This window comes from Centroberyx gerrardi, chromosome 5 (genome assembly GCF_048128805.1).
Source record: "Centroberyx gerrardi isolate f3 chromosome 5, fCenGer3.hap1.cur.20231027, whole genome shotgun sequence".
NCBI lineage: Eukaryota > Metazoa > Chordata > Actinopteri > Beryciformes > Berycidae > Centroberyx > Centroberyx gerrardi.
In genome coordinates this window covers 17,671,295-17,686,301 of record NC_136001.1, presented here as the reverse complement: position 1 = coordinate 17,686,301, position 15,007 = coordinate 17,671,295, and the positions used below count along the sequence as shown (strand labels likewise).

The window sequence follows — 15,007 nt, the reverse complement described above, 5'->3', positions numbered from 1 at the left end:
GCCCTAAAGCTGTGTAACATTAAAACTGGAAATGGAATGAATTTTTACTTGAATATTGTATGCTAATAGATATAAACGGGAGGTTGGGTATAGTCATCATTGTCAAGCATGTACTTAAATGGAACTATTTCAAAGTTTGTGCCATTTGCAGCTTCTGTTCTTATACCCAGAGGGAAGTGAAGTCTAAAATTAGTACACACACAGATTTAACGTGGTTCCTCATTGAAAGAAACACATTTATTGCATTGTTGTCCAAACAGAATTCAATCACAAATGACATCATTCAATCACATGCCCAATCACGAAGTAATTATAAAAGAAATCTATAAGTAATAGCAGTGATCATTTCAAAACCCTTGTGCAGATGTTAACTGAGGATTCTGCATGAAGAGTCAAATGGGGGAGGACTGGGATATTTAAGAGATGACAGCATGTTAATGCGAGGGTCCAAAGTGAAACTCATAGTGAAGTTACAGTCCCTCAGAAACGAGGCAGAACAGATACGAAAGCCATCTGAGGACAGACTGAGGCCATGGTGATTACTCTGCTTCTTCAGCCCAATGAGCTCATGCCTGGATGGATCCTTCAGGGAGGGATGGGGGACGTGTGTGTGTGCGTGTTTGGAGCGGGATTTGGACAAGACAGCTGCGTCCAGATGGCAAGAGCACCCCAAATCATCAAAACACTGTACCCACTGTGCCAACTGCCTGTTCTCCCTGCACCCCCTCATCATCATGCTCAGCCTGACCTGAATTAGACCATGAAACCAGTCCAGCACTGCCCCGGCAGCGCCAGCTCGTCTAATCCATATGCCTTGGCACACATCTCCACAACCTCTTAGCCTGACCTCCCAAAAGCAGAGACGACCTATATGCAAATCAAAAGGAAAGTTTGCAAACACAACTTCAGCATTTGCCACATCTGGCAAAACTGATACGAAAAAAAAAAATACTGAAGTGATTATGGTTTGCCAAGGATAGGATTCACATCACCATATTAGTCTAGAATGGTATGGTATGGTGTGAATAACAGACTAGACTGTGTGAACCAGGATGGTGCTCACAGGTTGCAGATAGCAGATCACAGGTCCTCACAAGGCATTTGGCAGCACAGCAGTGGATAGTGGATGATTAAACAACATATCATGCCATGGAACTCTTCATTTTACATTATCAGTGCGGTAAATGTTAAAACCTATTTCATTATGCCAGTACAATGATTTTAAAATATTTGTGGAATGAAAGAAAAGGAATAGCTGCAGTAGATTGGTGCTGGAGAAGATAATGTAAATATCAAGCTTGGTAAACATGAATGAAAACATCAAAATTGGGTTGTTTTTTTAATTGATCTGACGTTCCGGGAGTGTTGGGTTGGCTTTGTCAGGTTGAAGCAGTTGCATGTGAAACCTGCTGCTGATGACATCACCACAGCAGGTACCTGATCGGTGGGACTTTCTCACAGTCCTCATCTTCAACAAACGAGGGGAAGATTTCCAGCATCTGCTTGTGTTGAGGAATCTCTGCCTTGGTCACCAACCTCACCACATCAGACACACTGAAAAAAAACAAACCAATACATTCTTTGTCTGTCTTGGCACACATGTTCAATTATTACATAACAAGGGGGGAAAGTATGGGAAAAAGCATCAATATCGACTTTACTCAGTAAAAAGTATAACTTATAAGCTTATTACCTCCGCCAAGGAGGTTATGTTTTTGGTGCCGTTTGTTTGTTTGTCTGTTTGTCTGTTTGTTTGTTTGTTTGTCTGTTAGCAGGATTACGAAAAAACTACTGGCCCAATTTTCATGAAACCTCGTGGAAGGGTGTAGCATGGGCCAAGGAATTTTGGAGCGGATCCGGATCCGACTCACGAACAAGCAATAATAGTACGAACCTTGGCGGAGGTCTGCACTCTCTGAGTGCCCTTCTAGTTATTTATGCTAATGGAACCAAATATCCTTTCATCAACTAGAAGCATAAAGACGGCGGTCTGGTTTGACGTTATTACCCGTGCCACAGTACAACGCACTGAAATGTCCATGTCTGCTCTTCTTGGAAAGTTTTTACCACCAGTTCCTCTGCACAGGCCCAACACAGGAAGCTTGGGGCAAGGCACAACTGCTCAGGATGTGACTACTGCAGAGGGCATTTGTCATGTGGGGCCTGCTGTCCACATGGCCAGCCCTCTGCCTGCTATCCTCTCCCCCTATAGCTTCATCTAACCAGAACATCAACACCAGCTCCTCATAGACTTGAGCATCAAAAAACAGTCAAGAAAGACATACTCACAAACAGTCTAAAGATGAACATGAAGGAGATAAGGGATGAAAAGCCTCACAGCGAGAATAAAGAAAAGAATGAATAATAATCATAGATTCAGGAGAGAAAACATATTTAAATCTAGTGGGTAACCTTGTTGAGTTTAGTCTGATTCTTACAATTCTGCCCTTCCTCATGAAACTAAAACATCCCCTGAGGATCCATATTTATGCTCTTACTGACTTTGACTGATGGGGATAATTCATAGCACGAGACAAGTGATTCATTTCAAACACCCTTGGGGTTATGAAATGTTGCTTTAATGTGCTGCAGTATTAAACAGGGGGCAAGCCCAAACAGCATGGCCTCTAAGACGCTGAGCGAAAAACTACTTTAACTCTTTCTGCTCTTGTCCTCAACAAACAAAAGGAAACTTGAGGAGGAGTAGCCTGAGTCTCAATCACCAGTGTTCAGTGAAGCATGTGGATGTGTCAACAAGCTCTCTCCTCACAGACTCAGAGGAAACACCTCATCCTGCCATTAGCCTCTAAATAAACAAAGGGATGCTGCTTATTGTGTGTTTATAACACGATTGTTTATTTGTGCATGTGTGCGTGCGTGTGTGTCAATGTGCCCTCACGTTTACCTTTTTTGCCCAGTTGTTTTCGCACCAGAATAGTTTTCTCAAACACAGACATTGTAAAAAAGCAAGAAAATTATATCTTTGTTTGACCAGGCATACCTCTGCTTAAGCCTCTCCTTATGATCATAGCCAGCATCGTACAAGAGAGCAGTCCCGTAAAAGAGACAGGTGACCTCCAAGCTATATTTGTCCTGCACAAAGAGAAGAATTGCATTAAATCTGCCATATAACACAACATAACAAAGCATGAAATGAGATGAGGATGGAGTATTGTCTGTACACATTATGCAGAGGTTGTTTCTACAGAGACAGCAGTTCAGGCAGCTCATGTGTGAAGACGACCTGTGGCCTCGAACAACCTCAGCAGCTCAGGAAGCTCTGCAGTGTCTCTACAAACAAACCGGTAGATCCTGGCCAGGTTACAAGAAACCTGGAGCAAATGACTCCACTTGCCAATTTGCCAAAAACTCTTGTTCAGGGCGATAAGGTCCATGCATAAAACAGACTATGAGTGATGTGTTGAGACATTTCTGTTGCAACTGACCTGCATTGTATGGACTATAAATATAAAGACAATGTCCTAGAGAGGATACTGTATATGGTGTGTGTGAGTGTGTAGTGCCCTATAGGTGTGAATGGTAAGTGTGAAGTGGCCAGTCATTGTAAATAATGGGCATTGTGTGCACAGGAGGAAGCAGGACAGGTTTCATGCACAGCAAACAATGCCCAAAAATGAGCACTCAGTAGTGCTGGCTTCAATCATATCCACAGAGCTGAGAGTAGTCTGTATGTGTGTATGTGTGCGTGCATGTGTGTGTGTTCGTGCTGAGTGGGGAGTGAGGCTTCACCTTCATATACTGGAGCAGATCTCCCAAGGTCATTTCCTGCTGACCGCCACGTCTGCCTTCAACCAGGAAGTCATCCCACGGGGTGTACTCCTTTCCTGCAACCTGCCGATAGACACAATGCATACACCGCCACATCCGCACGCACGCACACAAACACACACACACACACACACACACAGACACACACACACACACACACGCACACAGTGTTGAGAGATAAAGTACCTAGAAGGCACTTGCTATGAGAGATGGGCAGCAAATGTTCATTGGATCACCGGGAGAGAGAGAGAATGTTTTGTTTTTCACGATCGTGTTAGAGAGCAGCTGAGGCCAATCAGCAGCCCTCTAGAAAGCTGGAGTACAGGCCCAAACACAGGCTGCAAGGTCAAGAAGCTGCTTCCTCTGGGAGCATCTAATATATGGATGAGTCTCTTGCTTTGCTCAAGTTTGCTTCCATACTGCGTTTGAATTCCTCTCCAAAAATATCCTTACTTGTGACAGCTATCGCGCAATCATCCTGCAGAAGTAATTTAGCTGGCCAAGTCAATCTAGTGTCAGCGTGCTGTTGGGGCAGGTGATACAAGTACAACCTGAGAAAAGTTGAAGAGTGTAGCTAATAAAACCTGCAACTCTGCGAATATAAATGTGCTGCTCTAGGCTGTGAAATAACAACGTAGGAATTTTTCCAGACACCTTGCCAGATTGCACATCAAATGGCTGCAGTTATAAGCTTTTAGTGAGAGCTGTAGGGGCGATTTTTCCTTCAGCGTTTCCTGTAGCAGTTTGAATCCTCCATTTTATACAGTCACACTGTAAATCCGACCGTTAGACTTGAACAGTTGACTCAGACCAGGGGATGAGAGTGGAAACACATGTATGGCTGTTCTTTAACATGCCCAGTCTGTAGCCCTACTACCACATCCCCTTTAACTGCTATGGATGCATCAATGGTCTGAATATTCAAGAGAGATAAGACTTCGACCAAGACTGCAACATGCTAAAGTAAACCAAAAGCAGCAGTTTGTATGTTGTTTTCCATGAATAGTTAATGCACATTAAATCAGCCAGACTGCAATAGGAACACAATCAAAAAGGGGGCTCTGCTGATATCAATGACTTGTGTTTTTCCATCAATAGCTTGAGTGCTTTTTACCTATCAAGAACATAGTGATGAGAGGGCCTTGTGAATCTAAAAGGAGCTTAACAAACATGGACATTCATTGTGAAAACAATAGTAACTCTACAAACAGTTAATCCATTTCTTTCTCCTGCCTGCACTGGGCCCACTGTCACCCTACCGCAATACTGCCTTAGACTCCTCGGATCTCATAAGATCAGATTTTGGGACTGGTGACCCCACAGTGGATCAGCTTCCTCTAAATCACTGTTCCTATAGGATCTACCTCTGATCTCTAAACACAAAGACAGAATGCAGAGTCCTAAACCCCACACTGATCCATTAAAACCTCTGCAAACATAAACACTGCTGTTTCTGCTGTCGTTGGCCAGATATTGCAGTTGCAGAGCATCACATGACACCATGTGTTTACCATAACATCATAATCCACTGTGTAGGTCTTAGGGGGAATGCATCACCTGACCAGAAATGGGCCAGGATTCCTTACATGCAGATGATATGTCAAAATATGTCACCTAGTTAGACGGCCTTGCTTGCACAGCCGCTGTCCAGAGTGAGGGAGGTTGTGACAGATCAAAACTTGGCCTGAGATGTGAATACCAAAACTCCTGCTAAACCTGGGTCCAATTATCTCTGCTCCAGCAGCCAAGGGGAACAGTCCGACTAGCCCACACTACTCCCACCACTTATAGGGCTTGGGGTTATGGAGACACACTCGCATGCTTCTCCTCAAGCCTTGCTGGGTGTCTAGGTCCCATGTCCCGTTTCCCAGACAATGCACGTCTTGTCTGCAAGATGCACGTCTTACTCCAAGGCCAAGTTAGCTTCATTTAAGTTTGCGCAGAGCGAATTATCAGTGCAGGCTCATACTTTCATTGGCAGACCAGAACCAAGACTCGAGCTTGAAATACTTATGGCACAAAAGAGCATTATGTGAAGCAATAGAAACATCAGTAAAAAGACTATAAAATGGACTGCCTTCTTGAGCTTTTCCAGAGAATGGTCCCATGGTCCCATGCCAGTGTTTTTCATTAGGGCTTTTGTGTGTAGATGTAGATTTGACACAATGTAAACCAGGCAGGCAGGCTATTTTTACTCTCTCCCCTCCCTTCCTCTCCCTCTCATATCTGTCGCACAACTCCAGCAGGAACCTAAAGCCAATCAACTACCCCATCAGTCTGTATGCAGACCAGAGCGACGTCATCCGTTCACCGCTCTGGCAGGGCAGAAAAATAAGATTGCTGGAAACCGAGCTGGCTGCTGGAAACAATTACAAAGCTTTTGAAGTTTCCCACATCCCCAACTATCTTTTTGTTATGGAACTTCCATAATAGAAAACAAAAATCTCCCAGCTAAACCATTATCTCTGAAAAAAGATAATCGTTTTTTTTTTGTTTTTTTTTTATCTCAGCGCTACATCTGAGCAAATTACCAGTGTTGAAACCATCACAGAATCTTTGAATCAGTATTTTTATGCTTTATCCACTCTGGGACCAATATTTTAACAAACCCTGCATTTGTAAGACCATTGTGCTGCAGGTGGACACTGCTTTACCACCCAAAGAGCACTAAGTAGGACAAGTTGTTGTATGGATAGTAATGTATGACATCCGTACCCAGTGATTAATATTGGGTAAGGATGTCCTGAGGTTGGCACTGAGCATCAAAAAAGACTAGTTACTGGTAAAATCCTGTAATATATGGATGAGAAGCTGCCTAAAACTAGACTAGAGAAACACAAGATAGTCTCTCCTGCCATTCTGGCTTGAGGAAGCCTTATTTATTTAGTTACTTAATGTTGGACAAGAGTGTGCTGTTGTCAAATACTATACTGTCCCACTGGGGTGTCCAGAGATCCAGAGGCCTGTTTGGACATAAAGCAGCACTGGGAATCAAGACCAGGGTTGCTGAGAACCAAAGGATCCTGCTGAACTGAGCTGTGTTTGACTTAAAAGGATGAGGATCAGACAAACTGCCACTTCATGGGCCTGAGAGGGATAAAGTCGCAGTGGCGGACATACAAGTTTATATTCTGTCTACTCTGTTGTTGGAGGACAGCCAAAACTCTCATCTGCTGTCCACATATGATAGTAGGCATTATAAATGGGGCTCTGAACTTCTCCTAAAACATAATCCAATTGGGCTTGCCAAAACAATAAAGAAATACCATGACATTTATAAATTTGGTCTGCTGTTCTCTTCACCACTGCACCTGTCATATTTTTAGCCCCGTGACAGCAGGCGCTCTAAGGATCGCAATGTCGGTCAGTTGGTCGGCCGCTCTGTTCACCACTTTTGTTCACGTGGGTGAAAGTGTGCCGCAGGGAGTTAGATTGCAGAATTGGGAGACCCGAGTTCGATTCCCGGCAGGGACGCTTCCAGAAAATTCAATGTCGCCGGGCTGTTAAACTCTCAGTCTTATTCATTGACACTTCAGATAATCTGGACCTGGTTCTTCTGAATAGCAATCCTAATGGAAAACGATCTGTAGCAAGTAGCTGTAAAGTTACAGCTAGAAACAAATAATAAATAGTTCTATTTCTTTACTCATAAGGATTGCTAACGGTGCTAACAAGCCACTTCTTGGATATATGTCAATTTACAAACTTTGTTTTGTACATATTTGAACAAGAGACCATATTCTTCATTATAGTTTCAAATAGGTCAACACATCCACGTCTTCTTTCATTGTTTCCACTAATGAGAACTGGCCTTGTGTGCGTGGAACATTAAAAGGTGTCTCTACCGAGCCGTCTCTCAGAGCTGCAGTTCCCCACAGCTGACATGTGCTGCCAATACGCACTTCAGGCTGCTTCCTCTCTGCTGACAGGAAGCCGGGCGCTCAGACTCTCCTGCTCTTCCTGAAAAAGGCAGAGCTTCGGCAGTAGTTGCTTCCAGGAAAAAATAACTAACCCATCATAAAATCAGCCATTATTGTCTAAAGATACACACACACCCACACATACACACAAATAATGGAGTTGTATTTATTTATTTATTTTTATTCTAGATTATTGTCACCTAGCTAATCAATCCCCCAAAGGATATTTATTGTTTATTGTTAAGAGATTTGTAATGTTATTAAAAGTGCTTTACAACTAAAATGTATCATTATTATTATTATTTTTTTTCTGTATTCAAGAGAATTAGGAGGCATTACCAGGACTGTTAACAACTCTTCATCATCACAGGACCTGATAAACAACACACTCTTATGATGACAAGGCCTACTGATTAATGGAACCCAAAAATAGATGCCTCTGACCGCAGATATAAATGTTAACTGAACATAGGCCACACAGGACGTTGAGAGGGCATGGGAACGTACGGGAAGCCTGAGGAAGTTCAGCCATTGAGTCCAGTGAACCTGGCTCCCCGGCTGATAAGGAGGTAGAACGAATCCCAGTCTCATTCTCTGTCAGGGAGCACAGTCGTGCTGGCCATTTTGCCCAGACCACTGTAGCTGGGGTGTAATCATGATGCAAGGGTGCGATCTTGCCCTTTAACACAATGGAGCATTCTGGGAGACAGGAAGCTGGGATCAGAGGGCAAACCCTGATAAGTCCTCCTCCCTGCAGCATGCTACAAGAAATGGCGATTTCACACTCCTGCCTCAGCTACATAATCTGGCCAGAATCCCAACAGTGGAAACATTTTTATAACCCACAGTGGCTAGAGGGCTGTTTCTTCAAAGGCAACCCTTTTCCTTTGGAGGGCCTCAAAGAGAGGCAGATGGAGCGGGATCTGTGTGGTCTTTTAGATCATATTTTGATCTTAATTCCTCAGCTTCAACTTCTCTTTTCTTTATGCAGACAATCCATCTGGTAACTTTTCGCTGAGGTCTCATTTCTTAGTTTAGTCCTACACTGTGCTTAAAAGTCAAGCGGCATTTATTAACTATTAACCTATGGCAGTGACTTTGCTGACTACTGTACATACAGTGTACTGAAATGCATGCAGAGCTGCAAAGTTATTATTATGCAGGCAAAGCACCATGGCTAGTTATTTTAAGTGTATTGGTGGAATGCAAAATGGTGATACAATATAGAAATATTTTTAAAGCACTTAGTTTGTGATTTTTTTTTTACTGGGTGGAAAGTAGTCTAAGAAACAATGTTCCTTATATAATGCTACACTAATGATATGTAAAAAAATCAGTATTGGTCCTTTATCTTCATTCTGTAATATGTGTATATCTATTGTGTGATTCAGATGGTTTTACTAAACCATACTTACAAGGGACAGGTGTTTCCAACAGAATTTACATTACATAAAGTCTTAGATAACATTTAGATAAACAATATTCTCACAGTATTCTCACAAAATCCAGGAAATACCTTTCGTCTTTCCACTGACCACTGCATTGACTGGCAAACATAAGTGGACGATCAATTTCCTCTTTTCCCTATTGACTATATCATTGCAGTATTAAAAAGCCTCCACTGACGTCACTCCTACAGCACAGAGCCAGTGGTGATATGTCAGTGATGCAGCCAATAACCGCTCGACATCACTGACAGGCCGTGGCTGTAAACGGTCAGCGAGGTCACCAGATTGCTTCTGGACATTGGAACATGACTAAAACTGGAACTGCTTGTTAGAAAATGAATTGAAGAACTTTTACATTCAATTAAGCAATTTCAGTGCTTAGAGTAATAATTCAGACAATATTCCCATATCCCCATGAAATGTCCATGGGTGCTGTCTCCCTGTATAAAAATTCTGTCCACCATTCACTGTCAATGGTCTTTTTTGATTTTCAGCCTCACTGAAATCAATCGTCTTGGCTCGCTTGTTTCTAGATTTGAGACATCTAGACTAAACCACCCAAGATCATAGTAATATCATATGTGAAGTGGATTTACCCTTTAATCCATTACCCAAAAAGCAGTAAACCTACATCTTCTGGTGTATTTTTGTTAATGTTGTTGACTGTATGGCCTTTTCACACAGGGACAACAGTACTGTCATGTAAAATGCGCCCTTTGTCTGTATTGGGAAAGTCATCTGCTACCTGATCACTATTGATCATCATTCTTTAGATTGCTGTGAAGAGACAGATGGCTGGGCCTAAAACCCTCCACCTCCAACTGCTCAACCCTGTCTACTGTAATTATCAATGAGCCGGCCTGGCACCCAAGGGACTAGACGGGATACTAGTCTTACATACTGCCAATGCAAGAGAGATATTAAAAGGTAGTAAAGATGCTCAGGATTTTAGATTATCCACAATAAATTGTTAAATTATACTGGCTCTGGGTAGAGGAGGAACCACAGAGGGAGTGGCAGCTGAGCCGTAAGCAGGCACTTCTCAAGACAGTGCCGAGTTTGACACACAGACTAAAAGCAGCCCGTTCCTTTTGAAAGGCCTCCATTGACGTGTAAAACAGCAAACAGAATCTCAAAGTGATTGTCTTTCAAATGAGAAGATAACAGCACTCCACCTGACTGAAATGACCTGGGGCAGAAGGACTGAGTCAATAAAACCCTCCCCTTACAAATGGGCCACTGACAGGTTGGAGCCTGTAGAGACACTCAGAGCAAATGGCTGAGACAGACTCACTGTTATAAAGCAATGAATTATCATCAAAATGCTTCAAAGTGATTTACCCTGATGATCACAACGAAAGGCCTTTAATTATGATAATCAGTGGTGCAGTGTTATCTCTATATTCATCACCCACATTTATAATGTATGCAGTTACACTTTATTTATGCAAAATGGTTGAGAGGCTAGTCCATATTTTAGAATAGAATGACACACTGATATAACACAGAAAGTGAGATCCTGTATAGCATGAGGTATGAGCATGACCCAGATACTGCAAGAGTTTGTGGTTCGATTCCCACTGGAGCCACCCACGCTAAAAATGTGTTCATGTGGTAGTGGAAGGCTCTTTGGATAAAAGTGTCGTTAATGTCACTAAATTTTATTTGTAAATGCAATATGATAATGCAGTCACAATAAAGAGATAATCTCTGCAAATGCCTCATTCAATGGTATCAACTGAACAGCAGCTTAAACTGTACACAGTAGCCTTTGTTGCTACAACCCAGTTTGTAGCATTGATCAGCTCCTGTAACAACCAAAGGTCACACTCTTTGGATGCATCATGTAATGCATGACGGAATGATGTAACCCATTCATGTATTGGCACCGGAGCCTGACTGTTATTGATATCTGCAGCTCAATATGATGTTCAATTCTTGTAAATAGTTGTGCACTGCAAGCATATCTGATGTTGGACGCACACTCAAATAATACAGTACAATAATCCGATTGGTCGGTACATTGATTCCTGAGACTGAGAAACATGAGACAGCTAACAATGTTGGCTGTCTCATGGCACAAGGAGGGGGGTTGGATTTTGAACTGCATCTACCCAAATACACCAGAAGAAATATTCATTGCTTTAGAAATAGCAATAGCAAGGAATTGTATTGAAACATTGCAATTACTTTAATAAGGAGGAAATGACTGGGTTGGAGCGACAGTGAGCAGTGTGTTGGTATAAATACCCAGGAGTCCATGAGGTAAGGAGAGGAAACGTTAATCACCCATGTCTGATTGCTCTGGTTGCCACTTCAGAGTGGCAAGTGAAATAGCCATGTAACCACCAGCCAGGGTTTGGGGTTCGAGGCGTCAAGACTGTTGACAAGACATGAAGGAAAGGGAGAGGAAAATGGTGAAAAGAAAGAGGGAGTAAAAAGAGGCAGATGATGCAAAACAAAATGTTGGAATTTTGGGGGGGAAAAAAAGAGAAACAATATGACCACAAGGCTGTTTTACGGTGAGCTGAAACCAACTTATCTTAAATCTTACTATTTAAATTCCTTCCCTGTGGCAGGTCAAGCCACACCATACCAAACCAGACCAGGCAGGAAATGAGGGAATCCACTGAGACCCGGGTGACACAACACAGGAAGTCGACTTTGGGAAAACTCCTGACCTGAGAGGTGGTGCCTGCCTCCCTGCTCTATTAACAAGGAACCTGGGGGATCACTGAAGTCTGTGTCGGGGTCAGGTCGCCCCAAAACAACAGAAATTGTATCATGAAAATCACATTGTAACGACACTGAGGAGAAATCAATTATATACAAAGGGAAACGTCACCGTCAATAAATAGAACAAGGTATTTCTTTTTTTTTATGTTATTTTCTTTTCTAGACACACACACCTGTGCAAGAATTCTGTGAGTGTTTACTGTGTGTCTTTGTATCCGTTTAAGTCTCAAAGCAACAAAATGATTTCCTGCATTATATAATGTCTTGCAACTGTTTTGCTCAGTAGAAACAATTTCCAAAGTGTATTGTGTGTTGTCTCCAATGCCACTTTGTTTTCCCACTGACATAATTCCCATCTAGAAGCTCATCACTGTATTTTTGTGTAGTGATAATTTCGGGCAAAGCTGCTTCGTGGATGGATTTAAGAAGTTGTTTAGGGACGAGTGCCAATTGAGACCAAGTCCATTTATGGTGCATCATCTGGAGCTGTAAATGTGAGCGGAATCAAGTTAACTGAATTTTTTGGACAATGCATTCACTTATAACTTTAAATCTAACCACGCAATAAAATCTCATTTTGATTTGGAAGTGTCTTCATTAAACATTTTTGACCACATTCCTACATAAATACAGGAAACTCAGGGCACCCTGCCCTCCCCCCAAAAATATTTTAGTGGCTGTGATTGAGCTTAATGACCCCAAAATGTCTGTTCATGGTCAAAACAAGAAACAAACACACTTGGTCAGACTAAGGCATGTTCTCAAGTTGATCAGGATAAAACAGAATGCCTCTAGATGGACGTTATAACATGTTTCTCATGTCTCCCTTGACATTTTTGTTTTTACATCATAAATCAATCATTGAGACACAAGTCCATGCCTCATTCTCTGGAAATTGAGGCAACATCACTACTTTAAACAGTTGGTTAAACAGTTTTCTAAGACGCCACATAAAATGCACAAGAAATACTCATTAGGAGCCATTAATACCCCCAGCAACCACAGCTAGTGGACCTACACAAGCTTTTCCACTTCCTTTATGAGCGCATTCATGTGGCATTTAAGAGCATTATTTTATTTCTATTTCCATTACAGAACCAACACATGCATTTGTGGTTAATCAGTACCCAATCAGACACATTTCACATATGCAGCATAGCAATCCCATTTGCAGTCTGTATTTTCTACTGCACCTTCTGTCCTCATGGCTTGTCTGCCAGGCTTGTTAAAAGGCAGAGGATGCCTGATACTGTGATGAGTCAGTCTTATCTGTAGGCGTCACGGACCACCTGTGACATTATTACATACAGTGAGCCAAGCTGGGACCCTTTGCGTATATGTATGAGGTAACAGTTTCAGAGTGTGTGTTTGTGTCTTTATGTGTGGATGTGTGTGAATACAGTCAGAGAGAAAGAAAGAAAGCAAGAAAGAAAGAAAGACAGAGAGAGAGAAAGACAGAGAGAGAGAATGCCTTTACAGAGTAAATGAGTAATTTAGTAAGCTCATAACATCTGGGGCAGCAGAGAAACCAGAAGCAGCAATGGATAAGCTAGAAATGTATGTTACTAATAAGAAACCTGCTGCCTGTCTCCTGCCTGCACTGGCACTTTAATGAGAGCATGAGGCAGGAGGACAGCGATCTCTAATAACTTCCACATGGCACTTCCACTCAGAGTCCAACAGGCCGAAAGTCATAAGAGAGGAAGGGGGGACAATGTGGGAAAAACAGTGGATGAGAGAAACAGACAGACGGAAAGATGGAAAGCCATACATTGATGCTTCAGGCTGGGTGGATGAGTTGATCGATAACAGGGAAACAGAGGTCAGGCATTATACAAAGCAGATCACTGCTGTTTCATGTTTGTGCCTTTAGCTCACTGATTTATCATAAAAAAAACACATGACTGCTGTTGTATGTTATTATCACCCACAAGGCATGAATGTGGATTCAGGCGCTATGTCACACAGTGGGTGCCACAGTTATGCAACTATGTGTGTCTGTGTCTAAGAAAAAATACACAGCAAATTTTTCCTGAATCCTGAAAAATAAGTACTATTTTTTCTTACAATAAAAAATCCCTTGCAGAAAACAGATGTTAAATGTAAGACAGTGTTCCCCAATATGAAGTGGATGCTTTTCCACTGATTCAAATTGGAAAGAACAGATCAGCTATATTTCTGAAGCAGCTGTGGTTTTGAGAGGCTGCACCAGTTTTCAAGGATGGGACTGCATGAAAATCAACTTAATGACATAATCGTTTTCATCTGTTTTGAGGTTTATGTAACATTCCACTGAATCTACCAGATGAGGTACACACACACAAGATGAGGTACACACACAACGCTCAACACAACCAGCTTGTTATCAGAGCACACAGCTGATCGAAACCAATGTCAAAACCAATATAAGATTAATAGTAAAAGCTCTGCTCTGATGCTATTTAAACAGACTAGTATAAAAACAGACTATAACAGACTAGCATTTATTGAATTAGGAAGTATCACACAAAGCCAACTTTATTATTTCCTCCTGGATGAAAAACCACAGTAAAATCATGGGAAAACTCTTGTTACGTGATTAAAAGCTGTTTCCCACATTCATTAATGCACGTTGTAAAAATAGTTCATTCTGTGGTGTCTGCGGCGCTTATGGTGGGCTGAAAACCAAGTGGAAGAAGGGGCTGAGGAGGAGAACAGCAATGATGAAAAAGCAGTTTTGCAGATTTCTTGATTAAATTAGCTATTCAATTAGTGAACAAAAACAAATCAGTTGACAAAGTAGTTCTTTAACTGGGCTTGCCTTGGACCGAATAGTTTGTAATTGTTGCTCTTTCAGAAATTGTCATACTTTATTGATTCCTGTGAGGAAACTTCATTTCCACATGCCCCCGTCCAGGGAGGTCAGAGGTCAGGCTCAGAGCAGAAACCCTGGAGCTGGAGGGGGATTCAGTGTCTTGCTCAAGGACACTCCAGCAGGGCGGATGCTTGCCAACACAGGGGCTTGAACCCTGTTCCCTCTGGGTGAAAGACAGTCTCTCTAACCACTAGGCCAGCCTGTCATTCTCTTTTGATTTCAAGACCCTGGCCCATATGTTTACTGTGTGTGCCCAGCGA

At 42.2% G+C, this 15,007-nt stretch overlaps 1 protein-coding gene across 1 annotated transcript in view; it reads right to left on the bottom strand.

Moving 5' to 3' along the window:
• Positions 1–39: 39 nt before the first annotated feature.
• The window catches only part of uba7 (ubiquitin-like modifier activating enzyme 7), a 37,790-nt gene continuing 22,822 nt past the window's right edge, over positions 40–15,007 (bottom strand). Inside the window, exons 22-24 of the mRNA XM_071895190.2 lie at positions 3,751–3,852; positions 3,002–3,093; positions 40–1,554 (exon numbers count right to left, since the gene is read on the bottom strand). Of these exons, the coding sequence (XP_071751291.2) occupies positions 1,422–1,554; positions 3,002–3,093; positions 3,751–3,852 (327 nt within the window). The 3' untranslated portion in view covers positions 40–1,421. The remainder of the gene's footprint in view (positions 1,555–3,001; positions 3,094–3,750; positions 3,853–15,007) is intronic.